The 21,584-nt window shown below is 40.8% G+C and overlaps 1 protein-coding gene across 3 annotated transcripts in view; it reads left to right on the forward strand.

Moving 5' to 3' along the window:
• Positions 1-16,830, forward strand: part of gcfc2 (GC-rich sequence DNA-binding factor 2) — a 29,981-nt gene extending 13,151 nt beyond the window's left edge. Inside the window, exons 6-19 of one of the 3 annotated variants that reach the window (XM_056278657.1) lie at positions 1,645-1,796; positions 2,051-2,234; positions 2,412-2,535; positions 3,063-3,114; positions 4,310-4,410; positions 4,890-5,089; positions 6,951-7,095; positions 7,238-7,359; positions 7,640-7,699; positions 13,743-13,819; positions 14,951-15,017; positions 15,597-15,743; positions 15,915-16,048; positions 16,260-16,830. In XM_056278657.1, the coding sequence (XP_056134632.1) occupies positions 1,645-1,796; positions 2,051-2,234; positions 2,412-2,535; positions 3,063-3,114; positions 4,310-4,410; positions 4,890-5,089; positions 6,951-7,095; positions 7,238-7,359; positions 7,640-7,699; positions 13,743-13,819; positions 14,951-15,017; positions 15,597-15,743; positions 15,915-16,048; positions 16,260-16,392 (1,698 nt within the window). In that variant the 3' untranslated portion in view covers positions 16,393-16,830. Of the gene's footprint in view, positions 1-1,644; positions 1,797-2,050; positions 2,235-2,411; positions 2,536-3,062; positions 3,115-4,309; positions 4,411-4,889; positions 5,102-6,950; positions 7,096-7,237; positions 7,360-7,639; positions 7,700-13,742; positions 13,820-14,950; positions 15,018-15,596; positions 15,744-15,914; positions 16,049-16,259 lie in introns of all 3 variants that reach the window. The other 2 variants (XM_056278658.1, XM_056278659.1) reach the window with 2 other exon arrangements.
• Positions 16,831-21,584: the final 4,754 nt, after the last annotated feature.

Below are 21,584 nucleotides of genomic sequence, written 5' to 3' on the forward strand. Positions count from 1 at the left end.
TAGGCTCCAGCATCCCTGCAACCCTGAGAGCAGGATAAGTGACTTGGATAATGGATGAAGTTTTTATAAAGTTTTAATAACGCAGCAGCAATCATTGGACATGTTTAGCGCAGAGTGGTAAAAAAAATAAAAGGCGGTAGCTTTTTGTTGGATGAAAAGGTGGGGATGAGCAAACATTTGGCACTTGGTGTGATTAAATTAGATGAGTCCAGTGCATGTTTTTGCACCCTGCTCAAAGAAATTGTATTATGCCATCAGTGGAAAGAAGATTCTGTTTTGCCATAACGCTGCTCCAGTTGATTTCTTTTAATGTCTGTTGTTTCACTAGCTGAATATTCATTTTAGTATGTCTCTAATGTCATCACAATTTCATAGAAGTGAAAAAGAAAGTATGTTAAAGCTGATTGTTTAAAAGTGTACTTTGTATTGCACAAATTCCTTAAATAAAAGCTGGTGTGCTCAAAGATTGTGCTCAACCCTCCCCAAGCTCAGAAATCTATCTTGTTTTGACTCGTTATTGCTCTGTTCCAGATTTTTTTATTTTCTGTTTTTTCTTTCTATAGTTCTGTCTGTTCTTTTGTTCTATGTTTATTTTTATTCTAATTTACATTATCTTATCTCGTAGTCCAACCAAATATATGGTGTCATAACAAGAGAATATGACTTTACATGTCTGTGCGTTCCACACCCATTACTCCTCTGTGATATCAACCCACTATCTACAGTAAATTAAGGAATTGCTATATTCTACAGGTGCTGTTACAGTGAATTTTCCCTTTAAAATGTTTGCACTTGTGGATTGGATTTCAGTGTGTTTTATTGGGAGACTGACTCTTGCCTCCATCTGATCAGCCTTTTATTGTTTAACCAGTTCTGGCTATTTTTTTTCTCTATTTTTTTATTTTGCTATTTATATAAATCTAATGAAATATTTTAATTTTATCATCTTATATGCTCTTAAATGGCTTTTGATTTTCATTCTCTTGGTGATTGTAAAGCACTTTTAAAGTGACTTTTTATTTTATTTTGTTTGTGATTGTTGAATCTACTTCTTTCTGATGTAAGCACTTGGAGCTGCATTTCATGTGTGAAAGGTGCTATATAGTTTATTATTGTTAGTTAACCGTTTTCTCCACAGTTCTTTCTTTTTTTCTTTTTTTTTTCGGTTTTCCCCCCATTTTACTCCCCAGTTGTATCCAGCCAATTACCCCACTCGTCCGAGCCGTCCCAGTCGCCGCTGCACCCCCTCTGCCGATCTGGGGAGCGCTGCAGACTACCACATGCTTCCTCCAATACATGTGGAGTCACCAGCCGCTTCTTTTCACCTGACAGTGAGGAGTTTCGCCACGGGGACGTAGCGCATGGGAGGATCATGCTATTCCCCCCAGTTCCCCCTCCCCCCGAACAGGTGCCCGGACCGACCAGAGGAGGTGCTAGTGCAGCGACCAGGACACACCCACATCAGGCTTCCCACCTGCAGACACGGCCAATTGTGTTTGTAGGGGTGCCCGACCAAGCCGGGAGTAACACGGGGATTTGATCCGGCGATCCCTGTGTTGGTAGGCAACGGAATAGACCGCTACGCTACCCGGACACCCCTGTAGTTCTCTTTTCTTTAACATGCTCTTTCTCCCTTTACCTCAGTGTCCTTCAGGCAGTGATGCCAGCAGCTGCACTGACACCAGTAACAGTAGGAGAGACAAACTAAGACAGAAGAAGAGGTCAAGAAAGTTGAATATCCCAGAGAGTCTGCCTGCTGTCACTGTCTCTATGGTCAAGAGGAGGATCACAGCAAAGTCAGTCTTTATTCTGCTTTTATGGGCTTTGGCAGGAGATGGCGGGACCTCAGTGTTCACACACTATGGCAAATCGCATTTGTGCACAACTACAATTTTCCTCTTTTTCCTTCTCTCACTTTCTCCTTACTCTCTCTTTCTCTCTCTCTCTCTCTCTCTCTCTCTCTCTCTCTCTCTCTCTCTCTCTCTCTCTCTCTCTCTCTCTCTCTCTCTCTCTCTCTCTCTCTCTCTCCCTCTCTCCCTCTCCTACATAGGCTGGATTCCCTGAAGGAGGTGCACAGAGCACGACAGGCAGATCTGAGAAGGATGGAGGGTGATGTGGAGAGTGCTAGAACCTCCTTGGAGAACCTGGAAGAAGGTTCCTCAGAGAGCCAGCTAAAGTTCTATAGAGCCTTGACCCTCTACGTCAACAACCTGGTGGAGTGTCTACGAGAAAAGGTCAGATATTAATATCATTATATTGATAACAAGAGTATATTTACTTGCTAATAATAAGGATAATGATGAATCTGATTGATGATGATATGCAACCATTCCTTGATCTTCGGGGTTTACAACTTGGTTAAGTATCTGCTGAGATAAGAATGTTTAAAAAAAGAATTTTCTTTTTCTAAGGTAATTGAGATTAACTCATTGGAGCTGGAGGTGCACACTCTCCTGTCTGACCAGATGGAGGTGGTGATAGAACGCAGGCAAAAGGCTATCAGGGAGGAGGCAGTGCGCCTGCAAAAACTCAGCTGTAAGTACTGTGTTTATTATGTATGTATCCAAGTGTGTGTGTGTGTGTGTGTGTGTGTGTGTGTGTGTGTGTGTGTGTGTGTGTGTGTGTGTGTGTGTGTGTGTGTGTGTGTGTGTGTGTCTGCGTGCGTGCGTTCTTGCATGACTGTTGGCAATAAAACTTGAAATGCCTTGATACATGCTCAATAATCCAGGTAAGAAAATCAATTCAACCTTGTGAATCAATCTTTAAAAACTTGAAATGTTTTTGGCATTATTGTTAGCTCTTGTTTATTTATTTTCTGTTTGAATCCAATATAAAGAACACATCTACCACTCAGGGTCCCTACAAGACAGGAATAGCTTATAGTTTGGTACATGGAGAGAATTTCCTTTGACAAAATTCCATGAGAGATGAAATGCTCATTTGACCCCTAGATTGAAGAAAATTGGTCTGGAAAAACTCCAGCTGAAGGCAAAAGCAATAAATTGGTTGAGTAAACACATTTTCAACTTTTGCTTGTGTCATGGCTTCTATCTGTTTTCCAGTTGGCACTGATGAACAGATTGACAACTCTGGCAAGGGTACACAGACTCAAGGGTAAGTTAAAATGACTGAAAGTTTATTCTTAAACAAGTGAAGATCTTCTCTTTCAGGCCTGGTTTTCGTTGCAAGAGCGCCTTCCAAGGCAGGTCTGAACCCAATTGTGGGATTAGTAATAAAATGTTCAAAACCCGGGTACACTTGTTTCACAAGTTCACATGTCTAAAATTTCCACTTGAGCTGGCAAAAACAAAAAAAGGTAAAGGTGAGGGTTAAGGTGTTCATGCTTTTATGTATGTTTTTTTCTGTTGTGGGTGACATTGTGATCTGTAGCAAGAGTAGGGAGCAGGTTGAGGAGAGCCTGGAGAGGTGGAGGTATGCACTGGAGAGAGGAATGAAAGTCAGTAGGAGCAAGATGGAATACATATGCGTGAATGAGAGGAAGGACAGTGGAATGGTGAGGATGGAAGCAGTAGAGGTGAAAAAGGTGTATGAGCTTAAATACTTGGGGTCAACTGTTCAAAGTAATGAGCCGGGGAGTGCGGAAGAGAGTTGAAGAAGAGAGTGGAGGCAGGGTGGAGTAGGTGGAGAAGAGTGTCAGGAGTCATGTGCGACAGAAGAGCACCAGCAAGAGTTAAAGGGAAGGTTTACAAGATGATAGTGAGACCAGCTATGTTGTATGGTTTGGAGACAGTGGCACTGATGAAAAGACAGGAGGCGGAGCTGGAGGTGGCAGAGTTGAAGATGTTAAGATTTTAATTTGGAGTGAAGAAGGAGGACAGGGTTAGGAACGAGTATATTAGAGGGACAGCTCAGGTTGGACAGTTTGGAGACAAAAGCAAGAGAGGCAAGATTTAGATGGTTTGGGCATGTGCAGAGGACAGATGCTGGGTATATTGGGGGAAGGATGCTTAATATGGAGCTGCCAATCAAGAGGAAAAGAGGAAGGCCAAAGAGGAGGAGATACAGGTTGCTGGCATGACAGGAAGAGATGGAAGTGGATGATCCACTGGGGTGACCCCTAACAGGAGCAGCTGAAAGTAGTAGGAGTAATAAAATTTTCAAAACCTGGGTACATTTTTTTCACAAGTTTTACACATCTAAAATTTCCATTTGGGCTGGCAAAAACAATTCTTTTCTGTTTTGGTCTATTTTTGTGGTTTTAGTTCTACAGATATCATGAGGTTCTTTTCTTCATCCCCTCATAGTTCTAACGCAATGATAAGTGTAAAATTTGTTTTGCATATTCTAGTGAGGCAAATAAAGGGAATGAAGGTGAAGAAGACTTTTGTGATGCACTTGAAGACACACAGACTTCAGCAGAGGAAGAGGAGAAACTGCAGAGGCAAAGAGGTAAAGGTTAATGTATTCATGCTTTTATGTATGTTCTTTCTCTGTCAGAGTATTCATACATCAGAATTTTATTCATCAGAATTGTTCCCTTTAATGATGAACACCTAACTAAAAAGCTTGACGATTGTAATGTTGTCATCCGTGGTATTAACCAAAAAATATTTCACCCAATGCACATATAGTGTGAAGTTTGTTTGCCAAGTTGCTGCAAGACCCTTTCCCTCCTCCTAGATAGCAATTTAATCATTTTCTAACATGCCCCACAATTAATGTGATGGTAAACCATGGTAAAAAAAAATCTGTCCTCTCATTATTCCTTTATGCTGATCTCAGCATTCCAAGCAGATGCCTCCTCATATCCTAGGATGTATTCAATGAACTCCATGACATTTTAAGATTTTGTTTTTCTTTGATTAACTATTTCTTGTCCTGTGCTCCTTCTCTCGCCATCTCTTGTTTCTCTTGTTTTTTTCCACCAGCTGATATTCTATCCCGGTCCCAGGCAGTGTTTTCTGATGTTCAGGAGGAGTTCTGTGACATCAAAAAGATTCTGTCCCATTTTGAGGAATGGCGACAAACCTACTCAGACTCCTACCACAGTGCCTACATCTCCCTGTGTTTACCGAAGTTATTGAACCCTATCATAAGGCATCAGCTGCTACCATGGAACCCTTTAGAGGTACTTAGACAAGTAAGGAACAGTTCCTTCCCATCTCCAGGCCATGGTCAAGCCCTACACCCCCGCCCAACCACTTCGCTGTGCTGCCTCGGGACGCCTGGTTGCCCCGTCACTCAGAGGCTCCTGCTGCCGATCAACCCGGTCACGGCTCTTTTCTGTCCTGGCCCCACAGTGGTGGAATGAATTCATCACTGATGTCAGGACAGCGGAGTCGTTGCCCATCTTTCAGTGCAGGTTGAAAACTCACCTCTTCAAGAACTACTACCCTGTTAGTTGTTCTTAGCACTTATTGTATTCACTCATTTAAAAAAAAAAAATCCCCTTCTTGTGCTTTTACTTTAGCACTGGTTTTGCTCTTAGATGCTTGTTTAGAGAGAAGATGCACTTATGACCTCTGATGACTAGTAGTTCTCCTGATTTCCTACATTAAATGCACTTATTGTAAGTCACTTTGGATAAAAGCGTCAGCTAAATGACTGTAATGTATGGACGTACACACACACACACACACATATTTACAGGCCTAAAGACTACATTGATAATTCAGGCTTTGTGCTAAATTCCCAATTTTTTCCTCAGATCCAATTTATTTGTCTCCTGTTCCCTGTTATTTATTCATTTGAGTTTTTTGGTGACCTGTATCTATTATCAATGAGAGCAGACCTGAAACCACTAGGTGCACAAATGAACATTATTAACCTATTACATAATATGGCTCAACTGCACTTAGCCATATTACTAGCAATTTCTTCAAATAGACAGTGATTAGCGTGTGTCCTCAAGTTTAGCTTGAATTTAGGCATCTCCACACATAGCTGCCCTCCATCATTCCTGGTCAGGTCAAAAACTACATACTTACTGAACTATACATTTTGCGGGCGTCTGGGTGGCATAGCGGTCTATTCCGTTGCCTACCAACACGGGGATCCCGGTTCAAATCGCCATGTTACCTCAGGCTTGGTCGAGCGTCCCTACAGACACTATTGGCCATGTCTGCGGGTGGGAAGCCGGATGTGGGTATGTGTCCTGGTCGCTGCACTAGTGCCTCCTCTGGTTGGTCGGGGAGCCTGTTCGGGGGGGAGGGGGAACTAGCATGATCCTCCCACGTGCTATGTCCCCCTGGCGAAACTCCTCACTGTCAGGTGAAAAGAAGCGGCTGGCGACTCCACATGTATCGGAGGAGGCATGTAGCCCTCCTCGGATTGGCAGAGGGGGTGGAGCAGTGACATGGACGGCTCGGAAGAGTGGGATAATTGGACTGGTACAATTGCGGAGAAAAGGGAGGGGGAAAAAAACCTGTACATTTTGCTTACCAATAAAGATTGATGACAATGATCTGTGCCATGGAGATAAAATCCACATGACTTGAGTGACATGGCCACATATTGGATACTATGTATTAGGTCTCTGACCACACAGGGAAAGTGTCGTAAAGTTTGTATTGACACTGCTCCCAAAAAATCAGAAATGAGTGGAATTTAAGGTGAAGTGTGAATGTAGCCAAAGTGACCCATGAATGTCAAGACTACTGAAATTTGCATGCACACTCTCTTGCGCATATATATATATATATAGCGTTTTTTCCGAAACCGTCAATTGTGTTGAGTGCTTGATTAATGAGGAGCGGAATATCAACACAGATACAGGAAAAAATAAAATGCATTAAAATCTTTTTTCCTGTGTCCGTGTTGATGTGTGTGTGTGTGTGTGTGTGTGTGTGTGTGTGTGCGCGCGTGCGTGCGTGCAAGCACAATGGGTATCAAATTATGCTGTGAGAGAACATTAACTCTATGTGTGTGTGTGTGTGTGTGTGTGTGTGTGTGTGTGTGTGTGTGTGTGTGTGTGTGTGTGTGTGTGTCAGGATGGCAGTGGGGACTTCGAGGCCCTACCATGGTACAGAGCAGTGGAGCTATTCTGTCATGGTGAGGGTTTCCAAGAACTAGAACACACTGACAGACAGACCCTGCCCAATGTTATAGAGAAGACACTCCTACCCAAAATGACAGGTATCACACACACACAAACTCTTAACAATAGCAAGAAGGCAACCCTCTGATGCATGATCACATATTCACGCTTTCTTAACCATACCTTTCTATTTTTTATTTTATTTCTCCCTCCCTCTCGTTTCTCTCTCTCCCTTCTTAGCCTATGTGGAGCTGGTATGGGATCCTCTGTGCCGCCGACAGTCAGTTTGTTTGTCAGATCGCTGTCACAGACTAAGGGAAGACTTTTCCATCTTCAAAGAAGAGCAAAGCAAACCAGTTAAGGTGAAGAGAGCCAAAAGCGGCAATAAATTATGTACACAAGGTCTGCATCAGGTCTTTATTGGCACTGCAGATTTTTAAAATTTAAATTTAAAGTGGAAATCACAAAGATCCTCACTTAAATAAATGTCTTAACCCATTTAATCCCAAAATTTTCCTTGCAATTTGAGTCCATGCATTTTACTCTTTTTTTGACCTCCCTAACACACAAACTTTGTGCCTTTTTTTGATTTTGTGTTGGTGAAGTTAGTGAAATATTAGGTTTTATACTTGGTCACAATAGAAGAGAGAAGGAGAAGGCGAGGGGGAAGGCATGTGCAGAGGCAGCGGAAGAGGAGGAAGGGTAAGAGTGTGAATGTGAGAGTCAGAACTTTGAATGTTGACACTATGACTGGTAAAGGGAGAGAACTGGCTGAGATGGATAAAAGAAGGGTAGGTGTTCTGTGTGTGTAAAAGACCAGGTGAAAGGGGAGTAAGGCCAGGAGCATCGGAGGTGGGTTCAAACTCTTCTACCATGGTGCGAATGGGGTAGGGGTAATTCTAAAGGAAGAGTATGTCAAGAGTGTGTTGTAGGTGAAGAGAGTGTCAGACAGAGTGATGAGTATGAAGCTGGAAATTGAAGGTGTGTTGATGAATGTTATCGGCACATATGCCCCTCAAGTTGGGTGTGAGATGGAAGAGAAGAATTCTGGAGTCAACTGAATGAAGTGGTGGAGAGTTTACCCAAGGAGGAGAGAGTGGTGATTGGCGTGGACTTCAATGGGCATGTTGGTGAAGGGAACAGAGGTGATGAGGAGATATGGGGTCAAATAGAGGAAAGTGGAAGGACAGATGGTGATGGATTTTGCAAAAAGGATGGAATTGGCTGTGGTGAATACATATTTCAAGAAGAGGGAAGAACACAGGGTGACATACAAGAGTGGAGGAAAGTGCACCCGGGTGGACTATAGCTTATGAAGAAGGCACAATCTGAAAGGGATTGGAGACTGCAAGGTGGTGACAGGAGAGAACGTAGCTAGGCAGCATCAGATTGTGGTCTGTAGGATGACTTTGGAGACCAAGAAGAGGAAGAGAGTGAAGGAAGAGCCAAGTATCAAATGGTGGAAGTTGAAGAAGGAAGACTGTTGTGTAGAGTTCAGAGAGGGGTTAAGACAGGCACTGGGTGGTAGTGAAGAGTTGCCGGATGGCTGGGCAACCACAGCAGAAATAGTGAGGGACACAGCTAGGAAGGTACTTGGTGTACCATCTGGACAGAGGAAGGATGACAAGGAGACTTGGTGGTGGAATGAGGAAGTACAGCAAAGTATACAGAGGAAGTGGTTGGCAAATAAGAAGTGGGATACTTGGAAAGATGAAGAAAGTAGACGAGAGTACAAGGAGATGCAGCCCAAAGCAAAGAGAGAGGTGACAAAGGAAAAGGTGTATTGTGAGTTGTATGAGAGGTTAGACACCAAGGAAGGAGAAAAGGACGCGAGGGAGCGAGCTGGGAAGGATGTGCAGCAGGTTAGGGCGATCAAGGATAGAGATGGAAATGTGCTGACAAGCGAGGAGAGTGTTGAGAAGGTGGAAGGAGTACTTTGAGGGGCTGCTGAATGAAGAAAATGAGAGAGAGAGGGAGAAGGTTGACTGACGTGGGGACACTGAATCAGGAAGTGCAGTGGATTATCAAGGAGGAAGTGAGGGCAGCTATGAAGAGGATGGAGAGTGGAAAGGCAGTTGGTCCAGATGACATACCTGTGGAGGCATGGAGATGTTTAAGAGAGATGGCAGTGGAGTTTTTAACTAGATTGTTAAACACAATCTTGGAAAGTGAGAGGATGCCTGAGGAGTGGCGAAGAAGCATATTGGTACCAATTTTCAAGAATAAAGGTGATATGCAGAACTGTAGTAACTACAGAGGTATAAAGTTGATCAGCCACAACATGAAGATATGGGAAAGAGTAATAGAAGCTAGGTTAAGAGAAGCGGTGACAATTAGCGAACAGCAGTACGGTTTCATGACATAAAAGAACACTACAGATGCGATGTTTGCTCTGAAAATGTTGATGGAGTAGTATAGAGAAGGCCAAAAGGAGTAAAAGTGTATCTTTGTGGATTTAGAGAAAGCATATGACAGGGTGCCTAGAGAGGAGGTGTGGTATTGTATGAAGAAGTCAGGAGTGGCAGAGAAGTATGTAGGAGTGGTGCAGGATATATATATGAGGGCAGTGTGACAGTGGTGAGATGTGTGGTTTGAAATTACAGATGGGTTCAAGGTGGAGGTGGGATTACATCCAAGGGTCGGTTCTGAGCCCTTTCTTGTTTGCAATGGTGATGGACAGGTTGACAGATGAGATCAGGCAGGAGTCTCCGTGGACTATGATGTTTGCGGATGACATTGTGATCTGTAGCAAGAGTAGGGTGCAGGTTGAGGAGAGCCTGGAGAAGTGGAGGTATGTACTGGAGAGAAGAGGAATGAAAGTCGGTAGGAGCAAGATGGAATACATATGCGTGAATGAGAGAGAGGACAGCGGAATGGTGAGGATGCAAGGAGTAGAGGTGACGAAGTTGGATGAGTTTAAATACTTGGGGTCAACTGTCCAAAGTAACAGGGAGTGCAGAAGAGAGTGCAGACAGGGTGGGGTGGGTGGAGAAGAGTGTCGGGAGTGATTTGGGACAAAAGGGTACCAGCAAGAGTTAAAGCGAAGGTTTACAAGACTGTAGTGAGATCAGCTATGTTATATGGTTTGGAGATAGTGGCACTGATGAAAAGACAGGAGGCAGAGCTGGAGGTGGCATTGTTGAAGATGCTAACATTTTCATTGGGAGTGATGAAGAAGTACAGGATTAGGAACGAGTATATTAAAGGGACAGCCCAGGTTGGATGGTTTGGAGGCAAAGCAAAAGAGGCAAGATTGAGATGGTTTGGACATGTGTGGAGAAGAGATGCTGGGTACATTGGGAGAAGGATGCTGAAGATGGAGTTGCCAGGGAAGAGGAAAAGAGTAAGGCCAAAGAGGAGGTTTAGGATGTGGTGAGGGAGGACATGCAGGTGGCTGGCATGACAGGAAGAGATGGAAACAGCTGATCCGCTGTGGCGACCCCTAACAGGAGCAGCCAAAAGTAGTAGTAGTAGTAGATACTCAGTCACAATAGTGACGGGTGGAAAACAGCATAGTCAGAATTCATACAAATTCTTCAGTTAGACCTATTTACACATTTAAAATCATAAAATAATAATAACATATGCAATATAGAAGAATGAGATATGGTTCAATTTTACTTCATAACTATTACTATTGCTCATATAACACATGGTTGAACTTAAAATAATACAAACACTGCCGTTGGCAAACTCAACTGAGTGTTGGCAAACTCATCTGAGTGCTCGTTTATTTATGACAAACAGAGCCCAGGACATGGAAACTACACCATGTAGATTCCAACACTTTAAAATAACATTAAATAAAATATGTCATCTCTGAACATTTTATAACAGGGAGATATTCATCAATAATGTTAAATTTTAACAGTATAGTGCAAAACGTACTTGGGCAGTGCATACTGTAAGGTACAATCAGTGACAACAATTTGTGTATTTCACAGTCTCATAACAGTTTCAACAATTTGTCTTTATTTTTGGGGGGGGGGCTCCCCCCTTTTTCTACCCAATTGTACTTGGCCATGAAAACACTTGAAGAACTCAATATGGAGAGGTGCATCACTCTTCTCACATGCATATACAGTGCGCTTGTCACAATATCTGCATCTGTGGAAACGGTTCTGTGTTCACAGGCCAGTGAGATTTTCCATCACCCTTGCAGAATGCTGAGTGACAGTTGTTGCAATTGAAGATCTTCTGCCATGGCCAAGAGGTAGTTTTCGATTACTTTTTAGGAGACACAGAGACACAGATCGCTGAAAGTCCAGGAGGTCTTATTCATTTCCAATAACATCTCTGAAGAACAACCAGCTATTCACCACCGCACTGAAGGGACAAAGAAAAGTTTGGCCACCACCACTTCTTTGACCTTACTGTAGCCTTGTATTTTGACACCTGAAGATCATGCAGATCCACGCCCCCCACATATTTTGGTTGTATGTGAGGATACACATGGGCTGTAGAACTTTGTCATAGGCTTGAAGAGATGTTTTCCTCAGGACATCTCCTTTTTGGGCTGGTCACTGTGGGAGACTCGTCAAGATATGGCAGTGAGTTTGCTTCAACACTGACTGCTGCAGGAGTAGGAGGTGGGGTGGGGGGGCACACCAATCGGTTCTCATGGACATCTGACCCATCCTCCAGATAGTTCACCTCTGCATTGCCATTCAGTAGTCTACCAGGTAAATGGTCCGTTTCACCCTGGTACTATCTGAGCTATCGCTGTCACAGTCACTTTAAATTGCCTCTTTTTCAAGTGCAGGAATGATGGTGATGCTGCACACAGCGCTTTGGCTGTTACGTAGGTCTAGGAGGTCCAACATATCTGATAGTTTTAAACTGTGTAAGAAAAAAACAAATGAAAACTAGGATTAACAGCCAAAACCTGTTTTCAATTGAAACACTGTGTTATACCACCGGTCACAATTGTGACCATTAACAAATTTATACCTCTTTTGAGCAAAATATATATGCAGGAGTATAATTCTCAAAATATATCGGTAGTAGAGCCTTTAAAGAATATATGTACAAAATATAATAGTTCTGTCTGTTAATTAAAGTGTTCTACTTACTTCCTTTTGTACAAGTCTGAGGAAGACCTCTTCTTCCAGAGGTGCAAGCAGGAAGTAAACTGATCTGGTCATGTGACCTTTCACACTAGTCACATGAAATTGATAAATTTTAATCAAGACAATCTATTTTTTTTTTTCATCTAAAAGTTTAAATTTCTTGCCCAAAGCCAACAACAACACTTTTATAGGGTGCCCCCCCCCTTCTCCCCAGTTGTACCCGTCCAATTACCCCACTCTTCCAAGCTGTCCCGGTCGCTGCTCCACCCCCTCTGCCGATCTGGGGAGGGCTGCAGACTACCACATGCCTCCTCCAATACATGTGGAATCACCAGCCGCTTCTTTTCACCTGACAGTGAGGCGTTTTGCCAGGGGGACGTAACACGTGGGAGGATCACGCTATTCCTCCCAGTTGCCCCCCCCCCCCCCAAACAGGGGCCCGGACCGACCAGAGGAGGTACTAGTGCAGCGACCAGGACACATACCCACATCCGACTTCCCATCCACAGACATGGCCAATTGTGTCTGTAGGAATGCCCGGCCGAGCCGGAGGTAATGCAGGGATTCGATCTGGCGATCTCCGTGTTGGTAGGCAACAGAATAGACCGCCACGCTACCCGGGCAGCCCACTTTTAGAGTTTGTTTTTTTTAACAACTTTTAGGTGACACAATGACTATTCAGCAGATTGGCAACTGATGAAAGCCCTTTCATTTGCAATAATATGAAGAAATACAAATGTGTGTCTGTGGCAACACTCCCCCCAAAAATCTCAAACATCCCCACAGTAGTGGGACGTTTTATTTCACCCGGCAGTGGTTGGTCTACCAGAGAGGATAGGTGGGACAAACGCTCTGTGTTCCAGTATTGTGGCGGACAAAGTAGTTAATGGATTCAAAATAACTCCAGTGAAGAGTTCATGCAACTGGACTTTTAGAGGTTGCATCTTAAACAAAGCATAAATTTTTCTGCTGTGCTGTCGGATTTCTCGCCTGGTGACAACCATTCAATTTGTTATCCTTTTGTTTGTTTTAGTTGAGTTGTATCCAATCATGATCAGCAGTGTAATGCAATATTTCACAATTACCAATGGTGTATGAGTTAGGACAGCTTTTTTAATCCAATGGGCAGCGAGCTTTGTGTCAGTCATTGTGTAACATCCTGCGCAGAATATTTGAAGTCTTCGCTGAAATATGGAAGCGAAGTTCATCAAAGGCAGTGAAGACACAAGCATTGTTGAGGGAAATGTCAAAAATAAATGGCGATGGGCTTGGTTAGAGGAAACTGGTGGAGATGGGAAACCTCTTGGAACTTTGTGTCACAAACTTAGAGAACCCGGTTCTTGTTTCTGTACCGTGTGTTCGAAAAAGCTACTATACGACAGTAGTGGTAAAAAGGTGCTCTTTCGCCATGAGACAGAACCCTGCTTAGAGCTATTGACTATTTTTGATAATATAGAAGATCAACACCTCACCAATCATCAGACCTCTTTTCGTACTCTGATGACTGGAAATAGAGATCCATTTGAAATGGTTCTTCCCACACTTATGCATCCATCAGACTCTTTTTTCCCCCCTGTAATCAGATAACTGAAGGTAAAAGCTAAAGAGTATGCTCATTGATGTAGTTATGTCATAACGTTATAGTATGTTGACAGTACGTGTTTTGTTCCTTGCAGGTATTCTTGGAGGCTGTGGTCTGCAAGCTTAGGAGTTGTGTTGATGAGGATGTCTTCATCCCTCTTTATCCAAAAAAGTTAGTGTGGTCTCTTATGGTTCAAATTTTATTCATTTTGCTGGACAGTGTTGTCCAGAGTAACTTGCTTTGAGAAAACAATGTTTTGCACAAGGACACTTAAAGTTGCTTCAAAATATTTAGACCCCTTCACTTTTTGCACACTTTGTGTTGTAGATTTAATTTTAAAGGATAAAATTGCCATTTTTGCCCGTCGATCTACACTCAGTAACCCACAATGACAAAGTAAAAACATTTCTTAGAAATTTTTACAAATTTATTTTAAAAAAAATCGAAAAACTGAAATCTGTGGCATGCCAAATTGTAGTCATGTTTGCTTTAATTATCCTTGAAATGTGTCTAGAACGTGAATGAAGTTCAACTGTGGCAAACTGAATTGATTGGACATATAGTTTAGAAAGACCCACGTGTGTATCCAATGTCCCACAATTCACACTGGATGTCAGGCCAAAAACCAAGCCATTAAGTCCAAGGAACTCTCTAGACCTACCAGGAAGTATGGGATAAATTGTCCAAATCCAGGTGTGCAACTTATCCAGCAAGACATGAAGCTGTAATTGCAGCGAAAAGGGCATCTACAAAGTACTGACTCAAGGGTCTGGATACTTACATAAATGAGATATTTCAGTTTCTTAATTTCAATAAATTCGCAAAAATTTCTAAAAACCTGTTTTCACTTTGTCGTTATTGGCTATTGGGTGTAGAGATTGATGGGCAAAAATGGCAATTTTATAAATTTAAAATTAAATCTACAACACTGCAAAAAGTGAAATGGTCTGAATACTTTCTGAAGCCACTGTACGTTCCTCTTTTAGGACTGTAAATCATTTTGGCTAGTAATTTCCAGCCAATGACTATAATTATATAAATATATAATTGTATAATAATTTCCAGCAAATGACATTGACTATAGTGTGGATCAAAACAGGTTATATTTACAAGGATGCTGTCTACAGAAAGAAGCCCATCCTTCCACCATATTTTTATATTGCATTCCTCGTTTTTCCCCTATACACCCTACTTCAGGGACCATTCCTCTAATTTATAATCCTTGTTCTTCACAGAACCCAGGGTTTTAATTTATTTGTGTGCTTTTTTAAACAAAAAATAAATAAAAATATTCACTTCCAGGTTTCTAGAGGACAAATCATCTCCTCAGTATCGCTTTAGAGACAAACAGTTCTGGATGGCTGTAAAGGTACATTTCACCAATAAACTGTTGGTTTTTATGTTTGCAAGTTTTGAAAGAGTTTGTTTCCAAAACTCAATAAATGCTGAAGTCTCATTTATGGCCCAAGTATTGAGTTTGTTTAAAGATCATATTGATCAAGTTTATAATACTTAATTAGACTCATGAAATTCTGTTGAAATTCTGATAAATTTAATCTATTTAAGTTTACTGGGACAGGTTTATAAATTGCATTTTACGATTTTAAAAAATATTTGTTCTTGCCTTTCTGGGTTGATATGGCTTAGTGGGTAGATTTCCAGGAACTTTGTCATAATGTTTGTCATAATACCTTGATGCATGCCTTGATGAAATGGACAAATTTGATGTCTAATACCTCTGAAGAGTACTTTCATAATAAAATACAAAATTTCCAAAATCTTTCATTATTGATATATAACTTGAAATTAAGCCCTTCACATTTTCTGTTCACAAGTTGTCAGCATTAAGCATTACAATGTGAGCAACCTATAATAGTTATTTGTTTCATTAAGATGTCGGTTTGTGAGCCAGCCACTGTTTTAATTGGGTTGTTTTGTGTTCATATAGCTGCTTGGTAACATTGGAAAATGGGATTTGCTTCTCTCTGAATCAATATTAAAAGAGCTGATGTTGGACAAACTGCTGAATAGATACCTGATGATCACTCTACTTAACCAGACAGAGACCAGCGACACTGTCCACACTTGCAAGAAGGTAACACTATTTAACGTGTAGTTTTATTCAGCCTTAATTTACCTGATGCATGTGGGTGTTTCAGCGTAAGTTCCTGTACATGGCTATTCATGCCCGAGTGTCTGTTTGTGCCTATTCGTAGAGGTCAGCTTGTGCCGTTCCTTCATTCTCTCTATCCCTTTCTCTGTCCAGATTGCACATAGTCTACCGGCCTCCTGGTTTGATGGGATGAGTGTCTGTCTGCCTCAGCTCCAGTCTTTCAGCAGCCATCTAGTTCAAACAGCTCATTCCATCAGCAAACAGTCCCCAGAGGATTCTAATACCAGGTAAAATGCATGGAAAGCTCCAATTATATGTCTTGTTCGATATTTGTCTTAAGTTCTTATCGTCTTTCTTTCCTTCTTTTTTTATGGGGAACTTTTTTTTATTTAAATGAACATGTAATAAAAGGAAAATGGAATAACCTACTTTCTTAGTACTAAAAGAATTACAAATATATTGTAATTTGTTTATCTGTGGCTTTGTTTTCCCACCTAGGTCTGCAGTCGTTGAAGTCCTGCAGGTTTTGAGTAAAATCAGGTCCTTTGACTGTATCTTGGCTATAGCAGAAAAATATCACTATCAAGACCTCATCTACTCTCATCAGCTACTGAACCAAGAGGCAGTATGAACAGTAACGATGTTGGACTGCAACCTTGATCGGGGGGTGGAGGAGGAGGGCTTCTCCAGCTGTAATGTATGCAATGCAGCAACAACCAGAACTGAACGATGACGAACAATATTAATTTTATTGCACATAGGACAGTATTTCCAGCCACCAAATCACATGCAGATAGATAACATGTGATCATAATTGCAATCCCTTATTTGTGTTGCCAATTCGTAAATAAAGTAAAAAATAGACAGAAAAAGGTACAACATAAATTGAGTGTGCTGGAGAAGAGGGATCGATGTTGGAAAGCAGTTTTACTTTATTTTTTACCATCTGACCTGTTGATTGTGAATAAATTTGCCAGATCAGGCTTTTGTCAGCTTATATTTTCCCAAAAGGATTTTGTACATGTTGTATTTTATGAATAAACCCTGAAATTTCAGTAAAAGATCTCTAGTTCAGTTTTTCTCTGTTGTGATTATTGGACAAAAGGTGAAATCCCTCTGCAGCTGTATACTAATAGCGGAACAAGTCGGCAGCATGTTTTTACCTTCTTTTTTTCTTCCCCCGAATGTACTACACGAAACTCTTCCATGGAATCGGACAAGTACACTTCACCAGAGGGCAAAATGTATAAAGAACACACTTTTGAACAATTAACCGACATATTTTAATAAATGATGTTGGACACAAAACATGTCAAAAATGCAGAATTGCTGGCAGGAAAGAATGTCAATTACAGCTGCTTCTTAAGAAAATAAAAATACACACAAACATACAAGAAACACCCCCCCCCTTTTGTCATATCTGACAACTCATACGAAGGTTTGTCTTTATATCTAACAAAATCGTATTGTCGCTGATAAGCTACGCACAAAAAAAAAATCAGCTCAGTCACATCATCATTGTAAAGCAAACTTCGAAGGCAAAGTATATATAAAGATTGCTATTTCCAAAATATTGTCAATCCATCCACCCCTACCCAAGACCCATAGTAATGTTGTTGAGAGTACAATGTACCGCAGTTTATAATCTACACCAGAGGAGGTTTCTATAAGACAACAGATGAAGCAGTGCTTCCCCAAATAACAAACAAAAACAAAAAAATAACACACAGATCACATAAAACATCTTTTTCAGAAGCCAGCATCTCATCAGAATGACCATTTGCTCTGTGAATAAAAGAATAAAAATGTCACGTTGAAAAAAATTTGTTGTGGGTATTGCGCAACAGAGCCCTCTTTGGGTGATATTATGCTCGAAGACTCATGAGCCAACTGATGCCACTTGCTTTCTATGATTCGGGGTAATTGCACCACGATCAGCAGCAGAAGTTTAGTGTAGCGTATTGAAACCTACAACACATCTACAATGCTCATGATACTTAAAAATAATAAAATAAATCCATAATACTATGTGCCACATACAGCTTAATGGGTGACTCCTGGTCTCCTGGTGTAATTCAAATACACTCGTTGGGGTCAAAAATTAACATGTCAGGGGAGTATTTCCAATAAACTATCCCCTGATCAAACCTTTCATATGTTTTATTGTTTCACCTGTCTGTCAGGAGTCTTTTGTGGCAACTGGCAAGGATACTTATTTAGTTTGTTTTTATATGTCGAGTTCAAATTTTACCAAACAACCAACAACAACAATAAAACTCGTCCTCCGTAAGACTTGAATCACTTTTAAGTCTCTATACTCTTGCATGCGTCTTTTGGATGGCTTTCAGCACGAGTACATCTGAACTGAATCCACACTTCACTGTGAAACGTTACACTTAACTTTTCATGTCTGTGCATAATTGAACATTTGCTGACGATTTAGTTTAAAAATTATTATTACTGTATGTTTGTATTCGTTACGTGATTGTTCAGCTTTCATTATTATTGAACTCTTGAGATTCTCCAACACCGTGTAAATGTCAGTTAACCGTCCGTTGCTGCTGACTTTGTCATGACGACAAATAATGTGGAGATGAAAAATGGAGTCTCCACACTGCATCTGATGCTCCCATGAGATGTTTGTCGATGCATCGATATTTCAGTTCGACCTGACAAACATCCTCGGTGCATCCAAACGACGTGTTCATTAACGCCCATGGGAGCGTTAGACGCAGGGTGCAGAATGACGTCTGGCTTACTTACTTTCTCAAGAGCCTGTCTGAAAAAAAAAAAAAAAAACTGGCTTACCTATAATAAGTATAAGCATCTCAACTGATTTTATCCTCAGTAATCTTAAAACAATTGGTGATTAAATCCTTTATTTTTTTAATCATTGCTTGTTGCATAAAAAAACTACAAACAAAATCAGTATGCAGTATTTGTCCATTACCAGATAAATTTGTGAAACTGACTTGTAACATGATCATTATAAAATAAGTTAATACTAATTAGGATAATGTAATATAGCCATACTCCCGCTAGGGGTAGGTGTTTGTTAGGAGATGCTGTTCCCGGGAGTTTCCGGGTTGTGGGGTTCTCTCTAACTTCGTTTTGTGTGCATTGAAACAACTGATCATCTTTTTTATGAATGTAAATTTGCTAATGCTTTTTGGGAAGATTTTCATGATTGGTTATGGCCTAAGTTTGTTAATTTCTCCAGTCTAACAAAAGAAACTGTTTTGTTTGGTATACCTATAACAGATCCAACACATGACCTGGCAACCAATACAACCATCGTCCTTGAAAAAAAAATTATACATAAAAATAAATTCAGGAAAACAAAACCAAATTTTTATATTTTTCATAAGGAGCTGTGTCATCACTTTTCATCTCTGAAATGTATGGAGAAGAAGAATGCAGTGATACTTTGCAATTTAGTTGAGAAGCTTGACCTTGCAAAGAACCCCTAGCTCTCTCCCCCTACTCCCTATTTTTTTTAATTTATTGTTCAATTTGTTTAAATTTCCGTCCCTAGGCTTGGTAGAACTTTATTATAAAGACCAAAATCTTTGGGAGGCTTGGCTTTGCCAAATTTTAGATTTTAGTATTGGGCAGCCAACTTAAGTGTATTACAGTATTGGACTCCATGAGTACTCCCCTTCATCGCCTGCATGGCTGGATTTAGAAACCTCTTCTTCTAGTCCTGCCTCATTGACAGCTCTTGCATATGCACCTTTAAGCTTCTCTTCTTCTTCGTACTCTAAATATATTATTGTTAAATCCTCACTAAGGATCTGGAACCAGTTTAGACAACATTTTGGTTTACAGTCTTTTTCTCTATGGGCTCCAGCTGCAGCTAACCCTGTCTTTCCCCCCTCCCTGATGGATAGAGGTTTTTTCCACTGGTCTACTCTGGGTATCAGAACATTCAGCTTTATATATAGGAAACATATTTGCATCATTCGAACAACTATCTGAGAAATATTAACTTTTAAAACCGCATTTTTTAGACACTTGCAAATCCGTAGTTTTGTCCGTAATATTAGTCTTCAATTTCCCAGTCTCCCGGATGCCACACCTATTTACCCCTTTTTAAGACCCTCACCTTGCACAAAGGGGATTACATCTGATATCTATGGTCTTATTTCCTCACTGTACCCCTCTTCATTACAACATATTAAGAGGGGATGGGAGGAGGACCAGGGAGTAGAGATCAAAGAAGACAAGTGGGAGGCAATTCTATGGCGGGTCCACTCCTCTTCAATTTTTGCTAGACATGGACTGATTCAATGTAAAATTGTATAGCGTTCACATTTAACTAAAGTTAGGTTAGCTAAGATCTATGATTAACACTGATCCCACCTGTGACAGATGCCATCAGGCCCGCCATATATAGTCACATGTTTTGGTCCTGCCCTTCCCTATTCAATTTTTGGTCAGAAATTTTTAAAACAATTTCAAATAGTGTTGAGATCCCAATTAGGCTCAGCTAAAGACAGCTTTAACAGCTTGCTTTGGTGTCCCTCCTGCTGACCTGCCATTACCATCATATAAAGCAGACCTCGTAGCTTTCACAACTCTTCTGGCCAGATGCCTCATTTTATTACAGTGGAAATCACCCACTCCTCCATTTCACTCTATGTAGCTCAGGGAAATTGTGTATGTTATTAAGATGGAGAAAATAAGATGTGTCACAAAGGGTTCAACAACCAGATTTCATAAAACATGGGGTCCTTTCTTTATAATTGTTAAGGAACTGCAGTCACAACACCCCATAAACTTGGGGTAATCTATTTACATGTGTGGTGATATGGGTATCCCTTAACTATTTTTTTACCATTATATTTTTTTCTGTATAATCTATAATTTCATTTTATAATATTGTTTATTTGTCTTGAGTATACAAGCTGTGTTTTCTCTAATTGGCTAGACGGCCATATGTTTGTTTGGTTGTTTTTCCTATGTTGAAATTTTGGTGCTGTTTTTTTCTATGACTTTATATATGCATGTACAATATTGATTGTAAAATTTCAATAAAAAGTTGTGAAAAAATTATTTAAATTTCCGTTATTTTCCTTTATTTTTCCTTTCCTTTTCTTCTATAAAAAAGTCAAAATTTAGAGAATAAAGTCAAACGAAAAATTATATTTAGGTATATGTTAACTTGTCCAACACTGCCACACTACATGAAAAACACATTTACAGGTTCATTTAACACTGCCACGAGCATAAAGTGCGAAATCAATGGCTTACCTTCACTTGAAGATAAGTCCATTCTCCTGTCTTTCTCCATTAATCTCTCCGTGACGTGACGTGACCTTCATGGCTCCGATTGGCTCGCACTCCCACCATTTTTATTTAAATTAATAAGCAGTGCCTTTCCTCGTCTGTTGATTTCGCGAATTTCCGAAATGTAGGGTGGCAGGGGAAGGCTCATTAATATTCATAAAAGAAGCGCTGCCTGATTGATCGGTGAGTGGCGCGGGAAGAAGCGCTGCCTGACTGGCGGGTGAAACGTTGCTGCTCGCTCTTGTCAAGACATCCTGAGGAGACGAGCGTAAGGTAAGCAAGCGTTAACACCAGGGCCGGATCTCCGCATAGGCCGACAAAGGCTCAGGCCTAGGGCCCAAATTTTCGAGGGGGCCCAAAATTATGGGGGAAGGGGGGGGGGAATATAATATATTTTAAATTTATTATTATTATTTTATTAGTAGCATTTTTTAACATGTCAACAATTCCTATGACACTTACACGCCAAATAAATGTATATCAATTAGGAATAATTATTATGCCATAAAAAGAAATAACGCAAATGAAACCACG

The sequence above is a fragment of the Lampris incognitus genome, chromosome 4 (genome assembly GCF_029633865.1).
Source record: "Lampris incognitus isolate fLamInc1 chromosome 4, fLamInc1.hap2, whole genome shotgun sequence".
Taxonomy (NCBI): Eukaryota; Metazoa; Chordata; class Actinopteri; order Lampriformes; family Lampridae; genus Lampris; species Lampris incognitus.